Source organism: Loxodonta africana, chromosome 3 (assembly GCF_030014295.1).
Source record: "Loxodonta africana isolate mLoxAfr1 chromosome 3, mLoxAfr1.hap2, whole genome shotgun sequence".
Taxonomy (NCBI): domain Eukaryota; kingdom Metazoa; phylum Chordata; class Mammalia; order Proboscidea; family Elephantidae; genus Loxodonta; species Loxodonta africana.
In genome coordinates this window covers 36,404,553-36,430,028 of record NC_087344.1, presented here as the reverse complement: position 1 = coordinate 36,430,028, position 25,476 = coordinate 36,404,553, and the positions used below count along the sequence as shown (strand labels likewise).

At 48.0% G+C, this 25,476-nt stretch overlaps 1 protein-coding gene across 1 annotated transcript in view; it reads left to right on the top strand.

Annotated features, from left to right (window-relative positions):
• The first annotated feature begins 1,175 nt into the window (after window positions 1–1,175).
• MMEL1 (membrane metalloendopeptidase like 1) overlaps window positions 1,176–25,476 on the top strand; it is a 30,627-nt gene continuing 6,326 nt past the window's right edge. The window contains exons 1-12 of the mRNA XM_064279920.1: window positions 1,176–1,299; window positions 11,152–11,229; window positions 11,784–11,834; window positions 13,010–13,171; window positions 13,436–13,516; window positions 14,738–14,833; window positions 15,464–15,582; window positions 16,084–16,149; window positions 17,622–17,756; window positions 17,846–17,935; window positions 24,351–24,487; window positions 24,855–24,948. Coding sequence (XP_064135990.1) covers window positions 1,176–1,299; window positions 11,152–11,229; window positions 11,784–11,834; window positions 13,010–13,171; window positions 13,436–13,516; window positions 14,738–14,833; window positions 15,464–15,582; window positions 16,084–16,149; window positions 17,622–17,756; window positions 17,846–17,935; window positions 24,351–24,487; window positions 24,855–24,948 — 1,233 coding nt within the window. The remainder of the gene's footprint in view (window positions 1,300–11,151; window positions 11,230–11,783; window positions 11,835–13,009; window positions 13,172–13,435; window positions 13,517–14,737; window positions 14,834–15,463; window positions 15,583–16,083; window positions 16,150–17,621; window positions 17,757–17,845; window positions 17,936–24,350; window positions 24,488–24,854; window positions 24,949–25,476) is intronic.

Sequence of the window (25,476 nt, the reverse complement as noted above, 5' to 3'; positions counted from 1 at the left end):
GACCCAGGTCAACCCCAACTTTCCCCGCTGCCCGCTTGTAAGCCCCCGCGTGTGCGTGTGGAGCGGGAGAGGATTGTCAGCCCGTCCAGCTCGCCGGGCATGCTCCTGCACTGAACCGGCCCGCGCCGGCCCTGGCAGAGTCGGCTGTACTGCCCACAGGGTCCCTTCTCAATTGTCTGGCCATGCTGTCTGTGTGAAGCAGAGGCTGGCATTTGAGGAGCTCGGAGTCTTCGGACATCGGTGTCTCTTCGCATGCGTGCAGACTTCCCCTGCCAAGGCACAGGGGCCCCAGGAAGGATAGCTGTGCGGTATGGCTGCTGCTCAGTGCCCCAGAGTCTCTAGCCCCTCCAGGCCTCCTGCCAGCGTGGTGGGTACTACCAACCTCATGGCTGCAGGCCAGAAGGGAGGGGTGCTTTCTGCACAGAGAGCCTTGGGGACCCCAGGCTCCCGGAGCCCTGGGAAGCGAAGTGATTCCTGGGGACAGCACTGCCCCACCACCCAGTATAGGGTGCCGGGGGCCCCTGTGCTTGTCTGCAGAGTGCCAAGAGGCAGGAGCCTACCAGATAGGAGGGACCCATCTTGCCCAGTCTGCCTTCTCCTCTCCTTAGTCGGAAGATCTACCTGCCCCTTCTCTGGCACACCCTCCAGTACTGAGTTCCTGACAGCCTCCCTGGCCCCCTCCGGGACCATCCACTTCTGCCATTCTGCAGTCCGGACCCCTGTGCCCCATGTTTGTCGAGTGAATCAGTGAATGGATGGCTGGAGGCCTGATGGTGCCCTCAGGTCCTGGTTGAGCCCCATGCCGGTGCCCTGGCCCTGGGATAGAATGGATATCAGGGAGAGGCAATGGGAAAGATGGCTCCTCTTTGTTAAGGGGATAGGAGGGTGGATTCCAAAAAACAGACCAAGTCTGAAGCTGCTGTGATCCATCGAGGGTGATGTGGCCTCACCCTGGGAGGGGCTTGGGGACAGGGGACATAGCCTCATCCTGAGGCCGCCCCCCAGGCCAGCAGCAGGATGTCCTGGGCTGAGGAGCTGGATACTGGGCCTAGGGAAGATGACAGCCCTGCTTAGCTCCCCAGTGACCACCCACAGGCCCTGCTCGGAAGGTTCCTTCCCCAGCTCTTGGTCCTGGTAGGCCCAGGGAGGCCTCCAGGGGCTGGAGTGGTGGCCCCATGGCCTCCATCTATCTCTTCACTGATTCTCTCGACAAGTATTCTCAGGATCTCCCTTCGTGCCAGGGTGCAGAGGAGAACAAGAGCAGGCAGGGCCTGAGGAGCTTGTCATTTGGTGTGGGGGGTAACGGGGAAGGCAGGGCAGAGAAAGTACAGAAATAATCACAGTCACTAAAGCTGGGTAGCACTGGCTGAGTACCAGGGCTGGTCCAAGCCTGGTGCACTCAGCAGCTCCTTCAACCTCACTGCAGCCCTATGAGGTGGGTCCTGCTTGATCCTCTTCTGCAGAGGGTGACCCTGAGGCAATTGTACCCGGTGCTTTTCATTGGCCTTTACAGAGATCCACATTGGGCTTGACCGGTCCTCTCTACTGTGTCTTTGTAGACCATGGGTTGAGCAAATGGTTAATGTGCTGGGCTGCTAACAGAAAGGTTGTAGGTTCAAGTCCACCCAGAAGCTTCTTGGAAGAAAGGCCAGGTGACCCACTTCTAAAAAAATCATAGCGTTTCCAAAATTGAAAGCCCTATGCAGCACAGTTCTACTCTGATACATGGGATCACTGTGAATCAGAATCAACTTGACAGCGACTGGCGGTGGATTGTATATTTCTAGTCAATTGATTCCTGATTTTATCTTTAGCGTTTCTTTCCTTGTTTTTATATTCGTTGTTGCTGTTGTTGTTAGGTGCCATCGAGTCAGTGCCAACTCATAGCAGCCCTGTGTACCACCGGCTGGTTCTTTTCACGAGTAGACTGCTGGGTCCTTCTTCCTAGTCTGCCTTAGTCTGGAAGCTCAGCTGAAACCGGTCCCGCACGGGTGAGCTGCTGGTATCTGAATACCAGTAGCCTAGCTTCCAGCATCACAGCAACACACCAGCCCCCACAGTACAACAAACTGACAGACACGTGGGAGGGTTTATATTTATGCCGTAGTAAATCTGTCTAATTTGTTAATCTGCTTGCTTGGCTAGTTCATTTTCATCTCTTCTTGCTAAAATAAGGATGAAAGCCCAAATATTTCCCTCCAGATACCATTTTAGCTAAATGTCAGAAGGTTTTATGCCCAGTGCTATCGTTTATTTCTAAGTCCTTTCTCATGTCCACTGTAATTTTTTCATTGACCCACCAGTTATTTAGAAATCTTTTTTTAGTTCCCAGGTGCATGTTCTGTTTTGTTTTGTTTTAGTTACCTTATTTTATTGATCTCTAACTTAATTTCATTGTTGTCAGAAACCACGGTTTATGTGATAGTGATTCTTTGATATTTGCTGAGACTTGCTTTAAGGATAATTCATGATCGTCTTTATAAATAATCCATGTGTGCTTGTGGAATATATGCCCTCCCTAATTGTTAAATGAATAAAGATATGTAGGTAGGTAGGTAGAGAAAAAAAAAGAGACAGAGATTCATTTGATCAATCAAATCTTCCATATATTTACTTTTTTTTTTCATTTGCTTAACCTTTCAATTATTGAGAGATGTGTGTTAAAACCTTGTAGTAGAGAATTATATATTCCTTCTTTTGTAGTTATGTCAAGTTTTCATTTACTTATCATAAACCAAACCAAAACCAAACCCGTTGCTGTCAAGTTGAATCTGGCTCATAGTAACCCTATAGGATGGAGTAGAACCTCCCCCATAGAGTTTCCAAGGAGCAGCTGATGGATTTGAACTACCAACCATTTGGTTAGCAGCTAAGCTCTTAACCACCATGCCACTAGTACTCCTTACCTATCATAAGACTCACCTTATTATGTGAAAAAAAAATTTAGAATTGACGTATCTTCCTGGTGAACTAAATATTTTATATTTATATAGTGATCCTTTCTATCTTAATAATAATTTTTGCCTTAAATTCTATTTTGTTTTAAATTCTATTTGGTCTGATATGAATATTAACTACTCAATAGTATTTGCTAGGTTTACTTTTTTCCATTCTTTTTCTTTGAACTTTTTTGTGTCTTTAAATTTAGATGTGTCTCCTGCAATCATATATAGCTGTTTTGGTTTTTGTCTGATAATCCCTGTCTTTTAACTGGAGAATTTAGTCTATTTATATTTATTATGATTACTGAATGTACTTTTTCTATTGTGTTCTTTTGTGCTTTTTTCTCCTTTCTTGCTTTCTTTTGGATTGATCTGTAGTTTTTTCATTTCATCTTCATCTTTGAAAAATAACTTCACTGGCTATAGAGTTCTGTGTTGACACAAGATTTTTTCCTCAATCATTCCACTGTCTTCTGGCTTGCATTCTTTCTGATGAGAAGTCTGCTGTAATTCTTATGTTTGTTCCTTTGTCTGTAATATTTCTTCTTCTTTTTTGGCACCCTTAAGGTTGTCTCTTTATCTTTGATTTTCAGCAGTTTAACTATGATGTGTCTATGAGTGGTGTGTGTGTGTGTGTGTGTGTGTTACTATTTATACTGTTTGGGGTTCTCTGGAATTATTGGTTTGTGGTTTGTTGTCTTTCACTAATTTTGGAAAATTCTCAGCCATTGCCTCTTCAAATATATCTTCTAACCCTTTCTCTCTCTCTTCTATTTCTGGAACTCCAATTATATGTGTGTTAGATGGTTTGATAGTATCCCACAGTATTTGGGTGCTCTGTTCAGTTTTTGTTCACTCTTTTACTCTTTGCAATTCAGTTTCAAAAGTTTGGCCTAATTAGTTTTGAACTTCACAGATTTGTTCCTCAGCTGTGTTCAGTGTGCTGATATATCAAAGAAATGCTTCAGCTCTAATAATGTGCTTTTTATTTTTCATGTTTCCATGTGACTCCCTTCTACAGTTTCTATCTTTTTGCTGAATTTCCCTATCTGTTCATGCATGTTAACCATCTTTTCTGGTAGATCATGTAACATATTAATCACAGTTATTTTAAAGTCCCTCACTGGTAGTGCCAATATCTAAGCTATCTCTGCATTTAGTTCTATTGATTACTTTTTCTCTTGGCAATGAATTGCTTTTCTTGTTTGTTTGCTTGTTTGTTTGTTTCTTTGTTTGTTTGTTATGTGTCTCATAGTTTTTCTTGAATGCTGGACATCATGTATACAAGAGTAGAGACTGAGGTAAATGATATCTGTACCCAGAACTAGGCACATCTCTTCTTCTGTGATTAATGTGAGGAATTGAATTAATCTACTCAGGAGTTAGTCAATTTGGGGTTTTGTTGTTGCCATTGTTACTCTAACTGCACTACACATTTTGAATTCCTCCAGCAATGGGCTACTATTAACCTGTGCTTAGAGAAGTAGAGCCTAGGGTGCCAGAGGGTTTTTCTCATTGTTCCTGCTCCACCCTTAGCTTTCAGTAGTCTCTGATGCCTGTGTATCACTGAGGGGGTTTCTCTTCATGCTTTTTTCCTCCACAAGTGGTAGATTGCTGTTGCTTATTAGTACTAGCCTCCTGCTGGGGGCAGGAGGGATCACTCTTGCCTTGGCCCAGTTTCAGTCTTAAGCAGGCTTGGTACATCTGGTCCTGAGGAGTGGATGTTTCTCAGCATTCATGCCCCTATTCCCTCACAGCCAAAGTTTGCTTCGTACCTGAGGTTAACCTTGGACAGAAGAGAATTTCCTGCCCCTTCCCTAGTAGTAGCAGGCCTCTGTTTTGATGTCAAGTCTAGGATGGTGGGTTCAGGAAGGCTTCCTGTTGCTTCCACACAGACAAAGAATTCTAGTTTCTAACCTTCCTCCAGAGGCAATAGATTTTTACCTGGCTCTGGGAATGAGAAGGTTTGCTGCCCTTACCCTGGTAGCTTAAAGCTTTTGCTTTTTACAAGAGAAGCGTTCAGTCAAGCAGGAAGGTCTTTGTGCTTGGGCTTCAGCAGTAGTGGATCACATCCTGCATGGCTGGACCACTGAGGGACACTCTCCCTGGTCTCCTAACCTTCCCCCAATCTTTCTCATAGGTATCTGTTGAAGGCCTGTGAAAAAGAACTGGTGAGTGAGTGAGGAAAATGCCTTATGTTGGGGCCTCCCAGCTATTCCTAAAAAACATGCTAGCCTACGCTTGGCCTTTAAGAATTTGTTAAAATTTTGGCTGATTTCTTTTTACCCATTATATGGTGGGCATCTCTTATCCCCAGGCTGTCAAAGGTAAAACAATTCATGTGTCTTGTCTCTCCTTTGAGGGGCTCACCACTCTGTAATTCACTTTTCCTTTGTTGTCTTGTGACCTCAGCTCTTGGATGGCCTCAAGAAAAGTATTTTTTTTAGATTATTTGGTTTTTCTTGTCATTAGGATGGGAATGATATTCTCTTTTGGTTTTTGGTGTTCTAAGAAGTAATGGAATTCCAAGCCAAAACCAAACTCATTGCTGTCGAGTTGATTCCTACTCATAATGATCCTGTAGGACTGAGTAGAACTGCCCCAGAGGCTTCCCATAGCTGTAATCTTTATGGAAGCAGACTGCCACATCTTTCTCCCACAGACTGGCTAGTGGGTTCAAACTGCCAACCTTTTGGTTAGTGGCTAAGCTCCTCAGAAGTGGAAATACTCCACCTTAAATTTTTACATGCATATTCAACTTAAAATAGTATTAAGTTAATTAATATATTCACTCTTTTTCCAAACAATACAAGGACTTTAACAAAAACAACAATCCAAACCTGTTGCCATTGATTTGGTTCCATAGGGCAGAGTAGAACTGCCAAGTAGGCTTTCCAAGGAGTGGCTGGTGGATTCGAACTGCTGACCTTTTTCATTAGCAACTGAATTCTTAACAACTATGTCACCAGAGCTCCACAAGGACCTTAGAGCTGTTTAATTTTTCTCACCTTTCCCCCACCACCACCAATTTACATGCTATTTCTGTTAAGTACTTGGTTCCTGTCTTATTTTTTTTACCTGCTACAAGTAGGCATCATTATTATTCAATACGGTCTATGTTTCTTTATGTTTTCCATGTGCTTATCAGTTCCTTTTCTCATTCTTCTTCTTCAGTCTCAGGCCTTCCTTCTGAAACAATTGTCATCTTTCTGAAGTACAAACTTTAAAGCCTCTCTATTCAAAGTATGGCCTATGAGCCAGCAGTATCACCATCACCTGAGAGTTTGTTAGAAGCAGGCATTCAGGGCCCACCCCAGGTCTACTGAATCAGAATTTTCATTTAGCTAGATCCCTGGGTGATTCACAGGCACATTAAATTTGAGAAGTGCCAATTTAAGGCAAAGAGCTCTGGTGGCACAAAGGTTAAAATGCTTGGTTGCCAACGGAAAGATCTGCAGCTCAAACCCACCAGCTGCTCCAGGGAAGAAAGATGTGGTGGTCTGCATCTGTAAAGATTTACAGCCTTGGGAAACCCTATTGGGCAGTTGTACTCTGTCCTATAGGGTCATTATGAGTTGGACTGGAAGGCAATGGGAAGTTTACTTTAAGGCAGTGTTTACTAAATTTGCCCGATAATAAGAATAACCTGGGGCAATTGTTAAAAATCTAGACCTTGGGACACAACCAAAGTTCTTGGGTGGCACAAAGTGTTTGCTCTTGACTACTAGCCAAAAAGTTGGCAGTTCAAACCCTCCCAGCACCACCAAGGAAGAAAGTCCTGGCAATATGCTTCTGTAAAGTTTACAGCCAAGAAAATCCTATGGAGCTCAGTCCTACCCTGTAATACGTGGGGTCACCATGAGTTGGAATCGACCTGACAGTTTGGTGTTTTTGTTTTTGGGGGCGGGGGCAGGGGGGAGCGGGAGGAGGACACAGCCTGACTGAGACCCAGGAAACTGCAGAGTAAGCCCTCGGAATCTGTCATAGCAAACAGATTATGTTTGCTTTCTTGTGATAAGGCAAGTTTTAAAATAATCTTTCAGCAGTAAACTCTGGGTTTTTGTTTTTCTGAAAATAACTTTATTTAGCACTCATTCTTGAGTGATCATTTAACTGGTTAGATATCTGGACTTACTTATTTTCTTTCAACATGGTCTTCAACATATTAGCTCCATTGTTGTCTGATTTCCATTGGTACCATTCATAAATCTGGTATCAATCTAATTGTCATTTTTCTGTTATGTGAACAACCTTTGCTCTTTGAATTGTTTTGTCTTTGGTATTCCACATTTTTCCTATGAAATGTTTAGCTATGAATTTCTTTTTATTTATTCTGATTTGGACTTGTTATATTTCCTGAATCTAATAGTAATAACTTTTATCAATTTTAGAAGATTTTAGTCATTTTTAAAAATATTCTTTTTCTTACATTCTCTGTATTCTCTTCTTTTAAAATTCTGATTACATATATGCTCATTTTTAGGACAGAGTAGAACTGCCCTATAGGGTTTCCAAGGAACAGCTGGTGGATTTAAACTACCAACCTTTTGGTTGGCAGAAGTGCTCTTAACCACTGGGCCACCAGGGTTCCTAAACATGTATAATGATTTCATAATTGTTAACCCGTACAGCACTTATATACAGTTCTTTTTGCCTTTAGTCTTACAGACTCCACTAATTTCCAAGGTTACCTAGTTCAATATCTCATTCCCTACTTCTTTCAGTGAGACTGTTTCACATATTTGCAATACACTTTTATTCTCATTCTGCTTCCACATTGAGATCCCCTGACCTCCTACCTAAATGAATTTTTGATATTTGCATACATTAAAGTTTGCACCGTAAAGTTCTACAGGTTTTGACCAATGCATAATGTCTTATGTTTGCAATTACTGTATCATACAGATTAGTTTCACCACCCTAAAAAAAAATAATAATAATAATCCTTTGTGCTTCACCCCCCAAGCCCCTGTCAACCCGTTTGCCATCTCTATAGTTTGTCTTTTTCCAAAATGTCATATAGTTGGAATTATACCACATAGATTTTTTTTAAACTGGCTTCTTTCACTTAGCAATATGCATTTAAGATTTATCCATGTCTTTTCATGACTTGATAGCTCATTTCTTTTATTGCTGAATAATACGCCATCGTATGGACGTAGCATAGTTTATCCATTCACCCATTGAGGGATATCTTCATTGCTTCCAGCTTTTGGAAATTATGAATAAAGCTGCTATACATTAACATGCAGACTTTTCTGTGGACATAGGTTTTCAAATCAGTTGAGTAAATACCTAGGGCCAAGACTGCTGGATATTTACTTTTGTAAGAAACTGTTAAAACGTCTTCAAAGGTTGCTCTATTATTTTGCATACCCACTACCAATGAATGACAGTTCCCATTGCTCGGTGTCCTGACCAGCAGTTGGTATAGTAAGTTATTTTGGGGGTCTTTGTTTTTAGCCATTCTAATAAGTTTTTGAAGCCCTGGTGGCACAGTGGTGAAGTGTTTGGTTGCTAACCAAAAGGCCAGCCATTCAAATCCACCAGCTGCTCCTTGGAGCAGTTCTACTCTGTCCCATAGGGTTGTTATGAGTTGGAATCAACTCAACAGCAATGGGTAACAGGTATGTAGTGGTATTTCATTGCTATTTTAAGTTTCAATTACCTAATGACAAACGATGTTGAGCATCTTTTCATATGCTTATTTTTCAACTGTATATTTTCTTTGATGAGGTATCTGTTCAGATCTTTCACCCATTTTTAAATTGGGTTGTCTGTTTTCTTGTTATTAAATTTGAAGAGTTCTCTGTATATTTTGGATACAAATCTTTCATTAGGTATGTGTTTTACAAATATTTTCTCCCAGTCTGTGGCTTGTCTTTTCATTCTCTTTACAGTGTCTTTCACAGAGCAGAAGTTTTTGATTTTAATAAAGTCCAATTTATCACTTTCCTTCCATGGATCATGCCATTGGTGTCATATTTTAAAAGTCATCACCAAACTCAAGGTCATGTTTATCTTATGTTTCTTCAGGAAGTTTTGTAGTTTTGCATTTTACGTTTAGATCTGTGATGTATTTTGAGTTCGTTTTTGTTTAAGGTGTAAGATCTGTCTCTAGGTTCATTTTTTTGCATGTGGATATCTAACACCATTTTTTCCATTTGTTGAAAAGATTGTGCTTTCTTCATTGAATTGTCTTTGCTCCTTCGTCAAAGATTAGTTGACTGTATTTGTGTAGGTCTATTTCTGGGCTCTGTACTCTGTTGATTGATCTACGTGTCTAGTCTTTCACTAATACCATACTGTATTGATTACTGTAGCCTTATAGTATGTTTTGAAATCAGGTAGTATGTGTCCTCTGGCTATGTTCTTCTTCTTCAACATTGCATTGGCTACTCTGGGTCTTTTGCTTTTTCATACACACTTTAGAATCAGTATGTCAATATCTACAAAACAGCTCACTGGGATTTTGATTGAGTTGAGTTGTATCTATAGACCATGCTGGGAAAAACTGATATGTCAACATTACGAGTTTTTGAAACCATGAAAATATGTCCAGGGTCTATATATGGAAAACTACAAAGCGTTGATGAAGAAATTTAAATCTTGTTGTTAAATCTTTGCTAGAGTGGAAGAAAGTCTGTTGGGCCTTTCTACGTTTTAATCGGAAGCAGAAATCCCTTCTCATCATTCATTTTGCTTGAGGGAAGAGTATCTTTCAGTCAACTATTTCTCTGCTGGTGTGATTCTCTGAGGTGCAAGGTCTAGCCACTAGTCCCAAGGCTTTGGGTTACTGAGACTGGGAGCAGCCATGATTTAAGCACCCACTTAGCACTTCATTTCTGCTTCTGGCCTGTGGGGATTGTCCTTTTCTCCAAAGCTCAGCTTTGCCTCCAGGAGAGCAGCACAGTTTGTTCTCTTCCCATCTGTGTTCCCAGCAGACTGTGGGCTCCTTGAGGGCAGGGACCCTGTGGGACTCTCTTCTGAATTTCCAGTGTCCTACACAGTTGTTGTTGTTGTGTGCTGTTCAGTTGATTTCTACTCATAGCAATCCTGTAGGACAGAGTAGAACTGCCCCATAGGGTTTCCAGTGAGCAACTGGTAGATTCAAACTGCCAACTTTTTGGTTAGCAGCCTGAGCTCTTAACCACTTCACCACGAGGGCTCCACGTCCTGCTCTAGGTCTGGCTTATAAAAGGCACTAACAGATGTTGGGTTAATGGATGAATAAGTGGATGAATGAAAAGAGCAGCAGCCAACAGGTAGGACAGAACATCTCCCCCACTCACCACTGATCAATGCCTCTTTGAATGGCCAAGACCCCACAGAACTCACGACACTTATGTGCCTTCTGGCACCCTCTCTGTGATCTTTGTGCCCAAGACGAGCCAGGTCCCTGCCCTGCCCATAGCCCTGATCTGAACAATTCTCAGTCCCTCCTTCCAGGTCTCTATGTGCCTCCCCTGATGGGAAATTCAGCCAACAGCCAGGTCTGCAGGTGCCCAGACCCGGCTTGCCCTTTCCCTGAACCTTGCCCCTCCTTCCCCATGTGTCTCTCTGGGAAGAGTTCACAGCCCACCCCAGAAGATTGGATGTCGACCAGGCAGCCACCTCAGGGTGTAACTGGGGGGTGAAGGGAGGTATCTTTGCACCTTCAGCAGACAGTGAGGGTGGAAGTGTTGGGCTAAGAGTTGTTAATGGGACAGAAAGTCTTCAGGGTGGACAACAACACCTTCAATGAACTCTACTCTTCTGGCCTGGTGGGACCCATTGTGTGGGTCTAGACCGTAGCTCTGGTGTTCAGGGTGACCCTGCAGAGAAAAAGAAGTCAAAGGAGCTTCTTTGAGGAGAAAGATACCACCTCAGGAGCTCTGTGGGCCCCATGGGTGGGTGGAGACCAGGGGTGCAGTGGGAGGGCAGGACAAGGTGGAACCAGCAACCCAAGGTAGCCCTCCTCCCCACTGCTCCCAGCCAGGCCAGTGAGAAGCACAGGTGTGGGACCAGGAAACAGAGATACTTGGGTTCCTGCTCTTGGTACCATGGTGACCAGCCCTCACTTCAGGGGGACAGCACGGGGCTGCACGCAGACCTCAGCCCAGCAGGGAGCCCCTAGGCACCCTAGGACACCAAATGTAGGAAACTCTGGTGCTGTCGCAGGAGGCAGCAGGCGGGCAGGTGGCCGAGCAAGTCTTCTGTCTCTCTCTAGGGAAGAAGCTGCCACCTTTTACTAGTCTACTTTGTTTCTCAAAGGACGAGACGACCAGTGTAGAGCGGAAACCCCGAGGTAGCATTCCTGCCCCACCAGAACATAAGCCCAAGCTGTGGGCTAGAAACTTGGCCTTCCCAAGGGCGGGACCTGAGGAGGGACAGGGTGCCAGGCAGAGCTCCTCCACATACCCACCGTCTGGCCCCCAGAGTACCCCCAGGGAAGAGGGGACAGGTGGGGACACGAGGGGGGTGTCTGCTCCATCCCAATCCCTAGGCAGCTATCAGTGAAGCCAGTAGGCAGCAGACTGGGCTAGGGATGTGCAGAGAGGCTTCCTGGAGGTGCTGGCCCCTGACCAGCTGAGATCTGTCTGAGCAAGACAGAGGGAGGGCAGAATGGCCAGCTTCAGGTCTCAAGGGGCAGCTGGAAGTCAGGGAGGCAGAGGATGGGAAGGGGCTCCAGGTAGCTGCAGGGGCCAGGCAAAGATGAGGCTCCCCATGACTTCAGGCCCCAGGCCTGGGCACCAGGGACAGGGTGGGGGGTGAGGCACAGCCCCCACCTGCCCCTATCCACCCCCACCCGGCACCACCAGCCTGGCCTGTCTCTCTGCTCACGCTGCTCCCTGCTCGCAGCCATCCAAGAAATGAAGGAGGTCTGCACCACCCCCGGCTGTGTAATAGCAGGTAAGCTCCCTCACCTCATGCCTTCACTGCCCTGCCCAGGGGCTGGGCCCCCTTCCACCTGACAGTGGCAGAGGCCCTGCCCACATACAAAAGCAGCAGCTGGGAACATTTGGCCACTGAGCCCTGGTGGGGCAGACCCAGGCTCAGCATGAGCAGAGGAACAGGGAGCAACACCAGCCCTCGGGGCAGGAGTTGGCTCTCGCCTTGTTTCTTGCCTATTTAACCCCACCAGCCAGCCACGGCCTCTTCAGAAATAGGACCCCTGGAAGCTACACTGAAGCAGCTGCTGGGTCCCTCGAGGGTCTTCTCTAGACTCACGAAAGACCAAAATGGACAGACTACTCTCTGATCTCGAGTCCCCCAGACCTGGGCCTTACAATGGAGGCCTTGCCTACTATTTGCAGATGACAATCCAGGGAATGTGATAGGAAGCAGCACTAGTGAAAAGAACTCAAAAATGTGGCTTTTCTGCCACTGTTGGGGTCACAGAAGCCCGTGGTAACACTTTCTTCAAGGACCCCAGCCTCAAAGGCGACTTAGGCCAAAAGGAAGCAGAATGGGAATGTGAGGGAGGGTCAGGTGGAGGGTCCAGGTGGAGGGTCCTGGGTAGAGATCTGGGGAGGGGACTGGGAGAGGATCCTGGAGGAAGGTCTCAGCTGAGAGCATTCAGCTGGGAGCTTCTAGGCCAGGCTGTCCCCTGAACACTCTGGGGCCCTAGGGAAAAGCCACCCCACAACCCCTGCCCACGGTGGTAAGAGCTGCACCCCTCACCAAGGGATTACATGCACTGGCCAATGGGAGGTCCTGGCCAGGAGAAGAGGGGCCAAAACCAGGAGGTGGGTGCCAATAGCTGAGCACTTCCTGTGTCCCAGCTTAGCTCCATTATCACCTGGGTCCTCGAGCGGGACTGATGGATGCCCCCTGGGCTTAGGGAGGCCACAAGGGTTCAAGGCCACGTACGTGTTTAATAAGTGGTAATGCCAGAACTTAAATCCAGGTTGAGTGACCTCCCCACCCTTACTTCCAACCTCCCGGAGGCTGGGAGGGGGCAATGAACGCTTCCAAGGACACGCAGCTGGGGTTGACTATCCAACAGTCTATTCCCAAAGGGCAGGCTATTGGGGCATCCACAACTCTGTCCCCCCTCTTCCTCCCCTCCCCTCTGGGCCGAGCAGCTGCGAGGATCCTCCAGAACATGGATCCATCCCAGGAACCATGTGACGACTTCTACCAGTACGCATGTGGTGGCTGGCTGAAGCGCCACGTGATCCCTGAGACCAATTCACGGTACAGCGTCTTCGACATCCTTCGGGACGAGCTGGAGGTCATCCTCAAAGGTGGAGAACGGCTTAGGGGGTTGAAGCTGGGTACTCACTGGTGGGGGGATGGCAGTTCGGGCTGGCTGGGCAAGTGGGCAGCCCAGGGCCCTCCATGGCCCCTATTTCCTCCCTTGTCCAGGGAGAAAAAGAGGGAAGGGATCCCTTAGCATGAAGCCTTCACAGGGTGCAGGAACCACCTCTCACTGAGCATGGCAGGATGGCATGGGGACACCCATCAGCCACCTCGCCCTTTGTCCAGTGAGAGTTCCCCTCGGCCCCCAGGGGTGCTGGAGAATTCCACCTCCAAGGACCGGCCAGCGGTTCAGAAGGCCAAGATGCTGTACCGCTCCTGTATGAACGAGAGTGAGTGAAGTGGGGGGCTGCTGCCAGGGCTGAGCGGGGCGGTGGGGGCTGCCCACTCCACCACCTCCAGGACTCTTGGGAGCAGGTGTCACCCAGGACTCTGGTCAGGGACCCTGTGCTGTCCCACCATCTGGTCACTAGGCCCAGGCACAGACTTCCTGCCAGCTGCTCCATTCCCCTGGCACACCTGACACACCCCAGGTCACATCTGCTCAGCAGAAGGGTGCCAGCAGAGGGCTGCCTGGGATGGCCCAGGAAAACCGCAGTGGGGGAAGGGGATTTTGGGCATTTTGGTTCCTACCGAAGAATTTCCATTTGCTTCTCCACTAGCTGCTTGGGCACCGCCCACCCGGGGCCCCTTTAGGCCCCTGCTTGGGGACTTGCAGTCCCAGGCAGCAGTTGTGGATGCTCTGGGGAGACCTTTCCCCGACTCAACACAGGGGTCAAGGCAACTGTTGGTCCCAGTTGTCTCCTGGAGGAAAGTGGGTTTACTTCTAGTGCACCTGAGAGCAAGACTCCCCAGGCCCCCAGCTTTATGGGGAGAGGCGTCTCACTGAGACCCCCACTTGGACACCTTGGGCTGGTCCCCTCCCCTCCCCATAGACACTGAAGGTCAAGTTCCCAGTGGAGGCAGACCCCTCCCGGTGCAAGTGGCTGCTACAGTGTCCCCACTTCTGCTTAATTTTTGACTTAAGTTCTCCTAAGTCCCTTGCCAGACCATTGCTGCATTTGAGAAGTTGAGTTTTAAATGCTGTCCCACGTCTTTAGCCTGTCACACTGCTGGGAACGGAAGTCGCTGAGGGCTTCCTCCAGCACTCCCCCCACGCCAGTTCCCAGCACACCAGGTGCCGAAATTCTGAGTCTTCTTAGAGGACTGGCTGGATTATTCCACTTCCCCACTGGCCGCCCCCTCTTTCTTGGGCTTCCTTCACCACCCACCGCCCTCACCGACTTTCCCGCTTCCCAGTCCTGGCGCCTCCAACCCGTCCTCTCTGCCCAGTGGGCTCATGTGCCTTTAGCAATCCTCGTGGTCTCATTGCATACCCTGGTCAGGCACTGCTCTTTCCCAGGCCCTCTGTGTCCTGTGCTGCAGAGCCCCCAGCTCCATGCCTGCGGGAGGGGTGCTGGGGACATGCTGGGTGTGCCACATCTCATGGTCTGCATGACAGCGTGTACACGACATGAGCGTGCCCAGGGAAGTGACCACCACCCCCTCTTCAGGCATGATCGAGAAGCGAGACTCCCAGCCGCTGCTGGACATCTTGGCAGCAGTGGGAGGCTGGCCGGTGGCCATGGACAATTGGAACGAGACCACAGGTGAGGCCAGTGGCTCTATGCCAGCCTCCAGACTGGCAAGCAGAAGCCCTCAGGAGTAGACGAGGGGCTTGTGGAAGTGGGTGCCCTCCTGGCTGCAGGGTGCCCTCCTGGCTTGAGCCCATTGATCACCTGACTGGCCACCCTCTCTCTGGAAGCCCCCAGAAGCCCAACCTACCAGTGCCAACCTTAGGGTCCTGGGAGCCAGTTCAGGCCGTGCTAGGGCATCTATGCTCACTGTTGACATGGGGCCTACCTGCCTGCAGATGAGTCCCTTCTAGAGCCCTGGGGAGGACTCATCTCCCAGTCCAGGCCCCTGGACACAGGCCCGAGTCCCAGAGCCCCAGCCAGAGCGCCTCTGCTCTGCCCTGTGCCCTCAGGTCACTCGTGCCTGTGGCAGCCCCCAGCACTCACACTGCACTGAGGGCCCGGCTGTATTCTGCAGGCTGTTTGCAGGGGTGCATCCCCCATGGGCCCCCAGGCCCCTAGGTGCACTCACAGCCGAGACCCAGGCATGGGTCCCTGAGTGCCCCTGGCCTGGCACCCACCAGTGGAGTCACCATCTGAGGATGGGCTAGGTTGAGAGACCCTGGAGGGTCCTGCCGCTCTCCCACAGGGGACACTGACTCTCAGGCCCCAGGTGGGAGCTGGAACAGCAGCTGGCTGTGATGAACACTCAGTTCAACAAGCGCGTCCTTGTCGATCTCTTCATCTGGACCGATGACCAGAACTCCAGTCGCCACATCATCTATGTACGTGCTGTGCTGAGGGCGGGGCAGGGGTGGGGCAGGGGGTGGAGCAGGGGCGGGGCCTGGGTCCAGCGGGAGGGGAGAGCCCTGGTCCTGTCCACCCACCACTGATGAACCTGGTGTCCATTTGTCCGCCATCTCGAACTCAGTGGGAGGAGTGTCCCAGGAGCCGAGACTGGGTCTGGGGATGAACAGTGGAGGCCTTTGGTGCCAGGGCTGAGAGCCTGACCCTCGGGAGCTTCCTCTGGCCCCTGGCCAGAGGCCAATGAGAGGCCATGCGGGGGGCATGCCCCGACTCTGGGCCCATGTCAGCTTTCAAGGCCCTGCAGGGAGTGGCCCACCTTCCCACCCAGCCTGTTAGCCCTGTGTCCTGCACTGACAGAGCAGAGCTCCGGAGCCCTGGGGATCTTTCCAAGTGGAGAGGTGACCCAGCCCCTCCCTGCCCCCCCCCCCCATGCGGTTGAAGGGAGGAGAGGGCCAGGCTCACGGCCTCTATGTCTCCAGATAGACCAGCCCACCTTGGGCATGCCATCCCGGGAGTACTACTTCAATGAGGACAGCAGCCAGAAGGTGAGCAGAGCCCTGCCCCCATGCCCAACCTGACCCCTCACCCCCTCATTTCCCTGCCTGCCACCTCTGAGTTGGGTCCCCTTCTCTGCCCTTTCATGCCCACCTGTGGCCCCCACTCAGCCAGCCTTCCGTAACACCGGAGTCGGTGGAGCCTGGCACTGTGGGCTGGGCACAGTCTGAACCATCATCCCCTAGCATCACTGCAGGGAACATGCCCTGAACACCCCCGTGCCAGGCTCCAGGTTGAGCTCAGCTCAGCCTCAGTGGCCAGGGGGAGCACACTGTCACCCCGTCTTGCCAGTGCAGACCTGAGGTAGGGCCGCCTGGACCCTCAGCTCACACCCTTAGCCGTTCTGCTCCTGCATCTGGGAGCTCACAGTCAAGAGAGAAACAAGGAGCCAGTGGCCAGCCAGGCCAAGAGGCTGGCAAGGGCAGCTGGGGTGTAAGGGGGTGTGGACAACTCACCCTGAGGTAGGGGAAGGACAGGGAGTGGAGCACCGGGAGGGTAGCAGAATGTGCAAAAGCAAGAGGTGTGCATGGAGCAATACAGGTGAGCTTCCTGGAAGAGGTGAGCTGTGAGCAAGGCTTTGAAGAATGGCTAGAGCCAGGGGAAAAGATAGGTATGGCCAAAGAAAAGGGCTGTGGATGGGGCCATGGACTGGGAAAGCAGGTCCAGGAGCTCTGCAGAGCAACAGGGAATGGATCATCACCCAAGGGCCCATACCAGACAGCCATGGTCACAGTAGGTGGCTGTGGGCTAAAACGGGCCAGGTGTTCTGGCCCAGCCTGGGGCCCAGGGGCCCAGGGAGCTGGCCTCTGTGATTCCTCCATGCAATGAGGAAAGCCTGCTCCAGGATGGGCATGAAGACAGCGGGTCCGGGAGAACAAACATGCCCAGGACCCCTCCCTGACCCTCAGACCCCAGGACAGCCCTGTCCCTTGGGACCCGGCAGACAGGATGGGGAAAGAGGTAGCAAGAAGCCTTGGACTAACAGCTGAGGTCTCTGTAGCTAAGGGAGCCTGGCCAAGGTGGCCCACCCTTGACCCAGGCCACCCAGCAGCATTGACCTTTAGTAAGAACCCATGCGGAGCTAGCGCAGCTGTGTAGCCCAGGGACTTGAGGTCACACAGCAGAAGGGTTGGGGCTGGACTTGACTGAGGCCTGGATCTGCCTGGGCGTGGCCCTCAGGGGTAGCTCCAAGGCTCAGGGTCTGGGAGAGCCGCTGGTCCAACCCCATGAGCCTCTTCGGGCAGGCTTTTTCTAGGGAATGCAAGTGATAGCCTGAATCAGCCATGTGAGGATGGGGTCCCTGGCCTGGGGGGCATAAAAAAGGCATAGGCAGTCTGAAATGCCCTCATCCCAGGCTGTGAGCCCTGAGACCAGGGCTGGCCCGACAAGCGGTGGCCAAGGTAGCCAGGGACGCCTGGCTCTGTACTTCAGGCACCCTGCCACCCACCCACCTCTGGCCCAGGTGCGGGACGCTTACCTGCAGTTCATGATCTCGGTGGCCACGATGCTGAGGGCAGACATGAACCTCCCCAAGGATGACTTCCTGGTGCAGAAGGACATGACACAGGTGTTGGACCTGGAGACGCAGCTAGCAAATGTGAGGCCGGGTGCTGTAGGGCCAGAGGGGTGGTGGCTGGGGGCCTGGGCCCCAGTGCCCTGATGTGACAGCATGCCCACGCTGTGCAGGCCACAGCGCCGCAGGAGGAAAGGCATGACGTCACGGCACTGTACCACCGGATGGACCTCGGGGAGCTGCAGAGCAGGTTTAACCTGAAGGTGAGGCTTCCTGGAGGAGGCGGCACAGAGGCCAACTCACCGAGACTCCTCGTCTCAAAGGGGACAGAGGAGGAAGAACATCCTCGAAGGCACAGGGCCCCAACCCACCTGACCTGACCCTGCGTCTCTCACTTAAGCCTCAGAACTACGCCCTCCCTCACCCAATCAGGGGACCATGTAATTTATCACCCAAATTGGGTCCCTTTGAGAGCGGGACAGTGCAATTATAAATTATACCAGGACACAGAGTGTAAACTGAGCCTGTCCTGGGACATAAACATAGGTCACCATGAGGTCGCTGCTAGGATAATTCCATTTCCCTGATCAGGAAGCTGAGGGGGTTGCTAAAGGGCCCAAAGTCACAGACTCCACCCAAGTAGGGGATAGACAGGGGCGGGACCCCAGTCCGAGAGTGGAGGTCATGGGCAGGGACAGAACCCTGTCAGAGAGTGGAGGGCATTGGGAGGACAAGAACCGCAGTCAAAGAGCAGAGAGCTTGGGCAGGGACAAGAACCTCAGAGAGCCCGGCACCATTCTGGCACTGGGCTCCATCAGTGAGCAAAACAAACCAAACCCCCTGCTTCAAAGAGCCTGGTTCCAGTGGGAGAGACAGACAGAAAAAAGAGAAGGACATTGAGAATTCATTAGGTGGTGATATGTGAACCCACAAGGAAGTGGGTGGGAAGAGGGTGGCCAGGAAAGGCCTCACAGGAAAGGCAACGTATGAGTGTAGACATGGAGGGGGAGCTCAGCTCTGCCCTGTCTGAAGCAAGTGCAAAGACCCTGAGGCACACTCAAAGACAGCAAGGAGGTGCCTGGGGGCGATGAGGTCAGGGCAGTAAAGGGGGTGATCACGTCAACTTTGACACAGAGAGAGAAGGGTTGGGCCGAAGAGTGACAGGATCTGAGTACATTTAGAGGGTCACTACGGCTGCTGGGAAACCCTGGCGGCGTAGTGGTTAAGAGCTACAGCTGTTAACTGAAAGGTTGGCGGTTCAAATCCACTAGGTGCTCTTTGGGAACCCTATGGGGCAGTTCTGTTGTGTCTTGTAGGGCTGCTATGAGTCAGAATCCACTCAATGGCAATGGTTTTTTGTTTTTGTTTTTGTTTTTCCTTTTGGCTGCTGAGTTGGAAATGGACCAAAGGGGACAAGGATAAGAATCAGGGAACCAGCTGGGAGGCCGAGGCACAATCCAGGCAGAAGATAATAGTCTTGGGCCCAAGTGGCTGCAGGACAGGTAGGGCAGGGGGTGGGGGTGGGGAGATGGCTTCCAGATTTATTTTGAAGGAGAACTAGATATGGGCATTGAGAGAAAGGGTAGCGAAGTGGGCTGAAGTTGCCATGGCGATGGCATGGGAGCAGGTTCTGGAAGAGCCAGGACCCCCAGGGTTTTGGGTCTTTGGTTTATAATGTTTCTATAATGCTAATATAATGCCAATAACTGCCACCAGTGAGCAAGTCCATACAACCATTACTCAATCCAAGACAGGATCATTCCCAACATCCCAGAAGCCTCCCTCCTGCCCAATCCCAGTCACCATCCCGCATTCCTCCCCAAGGTGAGTGACCATGACCCTGACTTCTCACACCCTTCTGGTATCATTGCGCCCAGGCAGGTGTGCTCCATCGCACCTGGCTTCCTTTGTTCTACATTTTGTACGTGATATTCGTCCATAACATGATATCTCTCAATGGCACTTTCATCTTGATTTCTGAGCAGTATTCAATTCTACTCGTACCCATTGCTGTTGAATCAATTCCGATTCACAGCTACCCTACAGGACACAGTGGAAATGCCCCACAGGGTTTCCAAGGCTGTAATCTTTATGGAAGCGGACTGCCCCATCTTTCTCCCACAGACCGGCTGGTGGGTTTGAACCGCTGACCTTCCAGTTAGCAGACCAGCACTTTAACCACTGTACAACGGGGGCTCACTTTATTCAATTCTAAGAACATACAATTCAGGTTCCTATTCTACTGTTAATGGACCTCTGGGGTTGATTCCAGTTCTGGACTTGTCTGAATAATTTAAGTGTCTTTTGGTGAGCAGTGTATTGCTGGGTTGTACAACATGCATTTGCTCAACTTTAATGGTTGTTATTGTTAGGTGCTGTAGAATCAGTTCCAATTCATAGCCACACTACGTACAACAGAACGAAACCCTGTCCGGTCTTGCACCATCCTCACAATCCTTATGCTTGAGCCCATTGTTGCAGCCACTGGGTCAGTCCATCTCATTGAGGGGCTTCCTCTTTTTCACTGACCCTCTACCAAGCATGATGTCCTTCTGCAGGGACTGGTCCATCCTGATAACATGACCTAAGTATGTGAGACAAAGTCTCACCATCCTCATTTCTGTGGGCATTCCGGCTGTACTTCTTCCAAGACAGATTTGTTCATTCTTCTGGCAGCCCGTGGTGTATTCAATACTCTTCACCAACACCGTAATTCAAATCCATTGATCGTTCTTCAGTCTTCCTTATTCATTGTCCAGCTTTCGCATGAATATGATGTGATTAAAAACACCATAGCTTGGGTTAGGTGTACCTTAGTCTTCAAAGTGACATTTCTGCTTTTTAACACTTTAAAGAGATTTTTTTTTTAAAGAGATTTTTCACAGCATATTTGCCCAACGCAATGTGTTATTTGATTTCTTGACTGCTGCTTCCATGGGTGTTGACTGTAGATCCAAGTAAATTGAAATCCTTGGCAACTTCAATTTTTTCCCCCTTTATCATGATGTTGCTTATTGGTCCAGTTGTGAGGATTTTTGTTTTCTTTATGTTGAGGTGTAATTCATACTGAAGGCTGTGGCCTTGATCTTCATCAATAAGGACTTCAAGCCCTCTTCCTTTCAGCAAGCAAGGTTGTGTCATCTGCATAATGCAGGTTGTTAATGAGTCTTTCTCCAATCCTGATGCCCCATTCCTCTTCATACAGTCCAGCTTCTCGGATTATTTGCTCAGCATACAGATTGAATAGGTATAGTGAAAGGATACAACCCTGACACACACCTTTCCTGACATTAAACCACACAGTATCCCCTGGTTGTTTGAACGACTCCTTCCTGGTCAAAGTACAGATTCCTCAGGACCACAATTAAGTGTTCTGGAATTCTCTTTCTTTGCAATCTCATCCATAATTTGTTATGATCCACACAGTCAAATGCCTTTGCATACTCAATAAAACGCAGGTAAATATCTTTCTGCTATTCTCTGCTTTCAGCCAGGATCCATCTGACACCAGTAAGGATATCCCTTTTCATGCCTTGTAGGCGTATGGATATCATCCTATCACAGACAACTTTAATACACAATGCCAAACCATTGTTTTCCAAAATACCCTCCCAAAAGTAGAGTGTAAGATGTCTTTGCCAATATTTGTAGTGTCCTTTTTTTCATCTTAGCCACTCCAGTGGACGTGTAGAGGAATTTTGTCGTGAGTTTAATTTGCCTTTCCCTGATGGCTTATGAAGTTGAGCATGTTTCCTTTTGGTTGACAAACTGGTTATCCCTTTTCGTGAAATGTCTGCCCAAGTCTCTTGCCCATTTGTTCTACTGGAATGTCTGCCTTTTTCTTATTATTGTATGTTGTTGTTGTTAGCTGCTATCAAGTTGAATCCAACTCCGACTCATTTGACTTTATGTACAACAGAACAAAACTCTGCCTGATCCTGTGTCATCCTCACAATCACCAGCAAGTTCTAGCTGATTATTGTGGCTATTGTGCCAATCCATCTCACCAAGGCTTCCCATGCCCTTGTTGGCCCCTCTACATCACCAAACATGATGTCTTCCTCTAGCACGTCCAAAGCAAGCAAGTCGGACAGTGTTCCATTGTGATCCATAAGGTTTTCATTGGCTAATCTTTGAAAGTAGATCACCATGCATTTCTTCCTACTCTATCTTAGTCTGGGAGCTCTGCTGAAACCTGTCTACCATGGGTGACCTTGTTAGTATTTGAAATACCAGTGGCAGAGCTTCCAGTATCATCATAACACTCAAGCCACCACAGTACAACAAACTGATAGATGGGTGGTGGTATTGATTATTTGAGTTCTTTATATATGTTGGGTATGACTTCTTGGTCAGTTTACATGTAACAAATATCCCCTCCCACTTGGCAGCTTGCCTTTTTACTTTCCTAATGGTTCTTTAGTTTCAAACGAGATTTTGAAGTACTCCAATTAATCAACTTTGCAAAGGCTTATCAACCTTTCCTTCATGGTTAGTATTCTTCGGTTCTGTTTAAGAAAACTTTTCCTATCCCCAAGGTTGTTTAGGTTTACTTTCCACCTAGAATTGATTTATGTGCTGTGAGATGTAGGAATCATTTCATTTGTTCCTTATGGACGTCCAGTTGGCCCAGCACCACTTACTGAAAAGACCTCTCTTTGCCCACTGCTCTTCAGGACATTGTTGTTAAAAATCATGTGGGTGTGTGGGTGTGTGTGTGGGTGTGTGTGTGTGTGTGTGTGTGTAGACTCTCTTTGGTTCCATTGGTCTTTGTCTATCCTTGTACCAATCATACAGCGACTGCATTACTGTTGCTTCATAATAAATCCTGTTATCCAACAGAGTAAGTCTGACAAATTCGTTCTTCAAGATTTTCTTGATTACTCTTGCTCCTTTGCATTTTCATGTACAAGTTAGATTCAGCTTGTCAATTCCAAAAGGAAAAAAAAACCTGCTAGAATTTTGAGAGGCATTGCTTTGAATCTATGGATCAATTTGGGGAAGATCGACATCTTTACAACGTGGAGTCTTCCAATCCATGAACCTTATATAGTTTTGTAGTTTTCTATTTCAAGATCTTACACGTCGGTCTAAGTTTCCTTGAGCTGCTAAAACATAACAAGTGGGCACTTTAAAGGACAGGAATTTATTTTCTCACAGTCCAAATCAAGGTCTCAGCTGTGTCAATTACTTCCTTGTCAGAAGCCTGGACATTCTTTGGTTCTTGGTGATCCTCACATGGCATCTGTCTCACCCAACATGTGGTCATGTCTGTATCTAATCTGTTCTTTTTATAACTCAGAGATCGGCTTAGGACCCACTCTACACGGATAAAGCCTCATTAACATAACAAAGAAAGCCCTATTTCCCAATAGGATTACATCCACAGGTATAGGGATTAGGATTCCAGTACATATTTTGGGGTGACAAAATTTAATCCATAACTTCTTTTATTAGATTTATTCCTGGGGGAGGATGATTGTTTTCACATATACTGTAAATGGTATCATTTTGTAATTTATCTTATTGTTTGTTGCCAAAATACAGAAATACTGACCTTGTATCCAGAAATCTTACAAAATTCACTTATTAATTCTAACAATTTATCTGTAGATGTTTTCAAATTGTCTGTGCACACTATGTCTTCCTCTGCAAGCCTAATCACTTTTATTTGATTTTCTTGTCTTATTGAATGACTAGAACTTTCAGTATAATGGGGAAGTAGTGATGGTAGACATCTTGTCTCCTTCCTGATCTCAGAGGAAAAGCTTTTGACATTTCACCGTTAAATTTGATCTTTCATCTAGAGCTTATTGTTTGATGGTTGTTATTTTTTTATAAACTCCTTTCATCAAATTAGGGGATTTCTCTTCTATTGCCAGTTTTCTCAGAGGTTTTATCATAAGTAGATGGCAAATTTTATTAAATACCTTTTCTGTGTCCATTGAAATGACCATGTGGTTTTCCGTCTTTATTCAGTTATAATAGTGAATTATATTGATTTTCAAATGTTAAACCAAACTTGTATTCCTAGGATAAATCTAATTTGGCTGTAATGTTTTATCCTTTTTATATATGTATAGCTGAAATCTATTTGCTAATATTTTGTTTAGAAGTTGTATATCTATGATCATAAATAAGACTAGCTTATTATTTTATTTTACTATAATATTTTTATCTTTGTATTTAAGGTTACTTTTGGCCTCATAAAACAAGTTGAAAAGAGTTTTCTCTTTTTCTCTTCTCTGCAAAGTTTGAGAAAGGTTGATAGTATTTTTTCCTTAAACATCAGATAGAATCCACTGGTAAAGCCAGATGGGGTTGGAAATTTCTTTGTGGGAATATTTTAAATTAAAGATTTCTTTATTTAACATATAAGGCTGTTCATATGTTCTCATTCTTTTGTCAGTTTTGCTAAGTTGCGCTCTTCCAGAATTTTTTCCATTACACTTAAGTTTTCAAAGGTATTAGGATAACCTCTTATTATCTTTTTTTTTTTTTTTTTACAGTCTGTAGGCTCTGTAATAATGTCACCCACCTTTAATCTAATTCTAATTATCTGTGCCTTCTCTCTGATTTCTGGAACAGTCTTGGGTTGAGGCCGAGTTTCTTGAATGCCCAGGAACTGTGTCTACCTCTCTATTGCTCCCTCTTTCTCCCCACGCCCTCCTTCCCTAGGGATTTAACTGGACTGTCTTCATACAAACTGTGCTAGCCTCTGTCGGGATTGACCTGCTGCCAGAGGAGGAAGTGGTGGTCTACGGCATTCCCTACCTCAGGAATCTTGAGGACATCATAGATGCCTACTCAGCCAGGTAAGACCCAGGGAAGGCCCCAGGAGGCCTCACATCCTTGCCTCTGGCTCTCTCCCCTCCCCAACAGCTCCTGCTCTCAGGAGAGGGTCCTCTCAGGCATTTACCCTGAGGCATGAGGCTTACAAGGGGGTTAAAGTTCAATAGCCAATGGAGCTTACATTAGAGATGCAAGACCATTCCTTGTGGTATCTCAAGCAAGGTGGGGCAATTGGGTTGTATCTAGGGGATTGTCTTAGAGATCTTCTCCAGCTCCCTGAAATCCCTCCTTAGGGTGAATCTGCTGGCCTAAAGCCCAGGAGCCATAACCCCTGCCCAGGTAAATACCCCTCACCTGTTCTGTCCCCTGCCCTCTGCCTTATTCCCCCAGGACCATGCAGAACTACCTGATCTGGCGTCTGGTGCTGGATCGCATCAGCAGCCTGAGCCAGCGATTCAAGGACACGCGAGTGAACTACCGCAAGGTAAGCAAGACCTGTGGAGGAGTTTTGTGACCTTGTCCAGAGTCTGGCCCATCATTCATTAATTCAGTCAACCTGTGATACTGAGTGGTCTGCTATAGGCCAAGCACCAAGGTCAACACTGAGGTCAGAGCCATGAACAAGACAGAAGAGGTGCCCACCCTGTTGGGCATAGACAGTGAACAACAAACAAGGCAGAGCTTTGTTCTATCAAAACCCCAAAGTATAATATGAGGGATTAGGGTGAGGGCAGAGAGGGTCTCTTTGCAGAGGAGAGAGACTCTGGAAACCTTGAAGGCAGGAAGGACCCAGGCATGAAGAGACCTGAGAGAGATTTCCAGGGATTGGAAACAGCTAGAGCAGGGCCCTGAAGCAGTAACAGGAGGAGGCCAGGAGGCTGGCCCTAGCAGCCCATAGGGAAGGTAGGGGTGAGGGTAGGGAGAGAGGCAGAGGCTACTGATGTGGGACCAAGCCAGGGGGAGTACAGTCCACATGCAGTTAAAGCCACTGGAAGGGTGCAGAGTGGGAGAT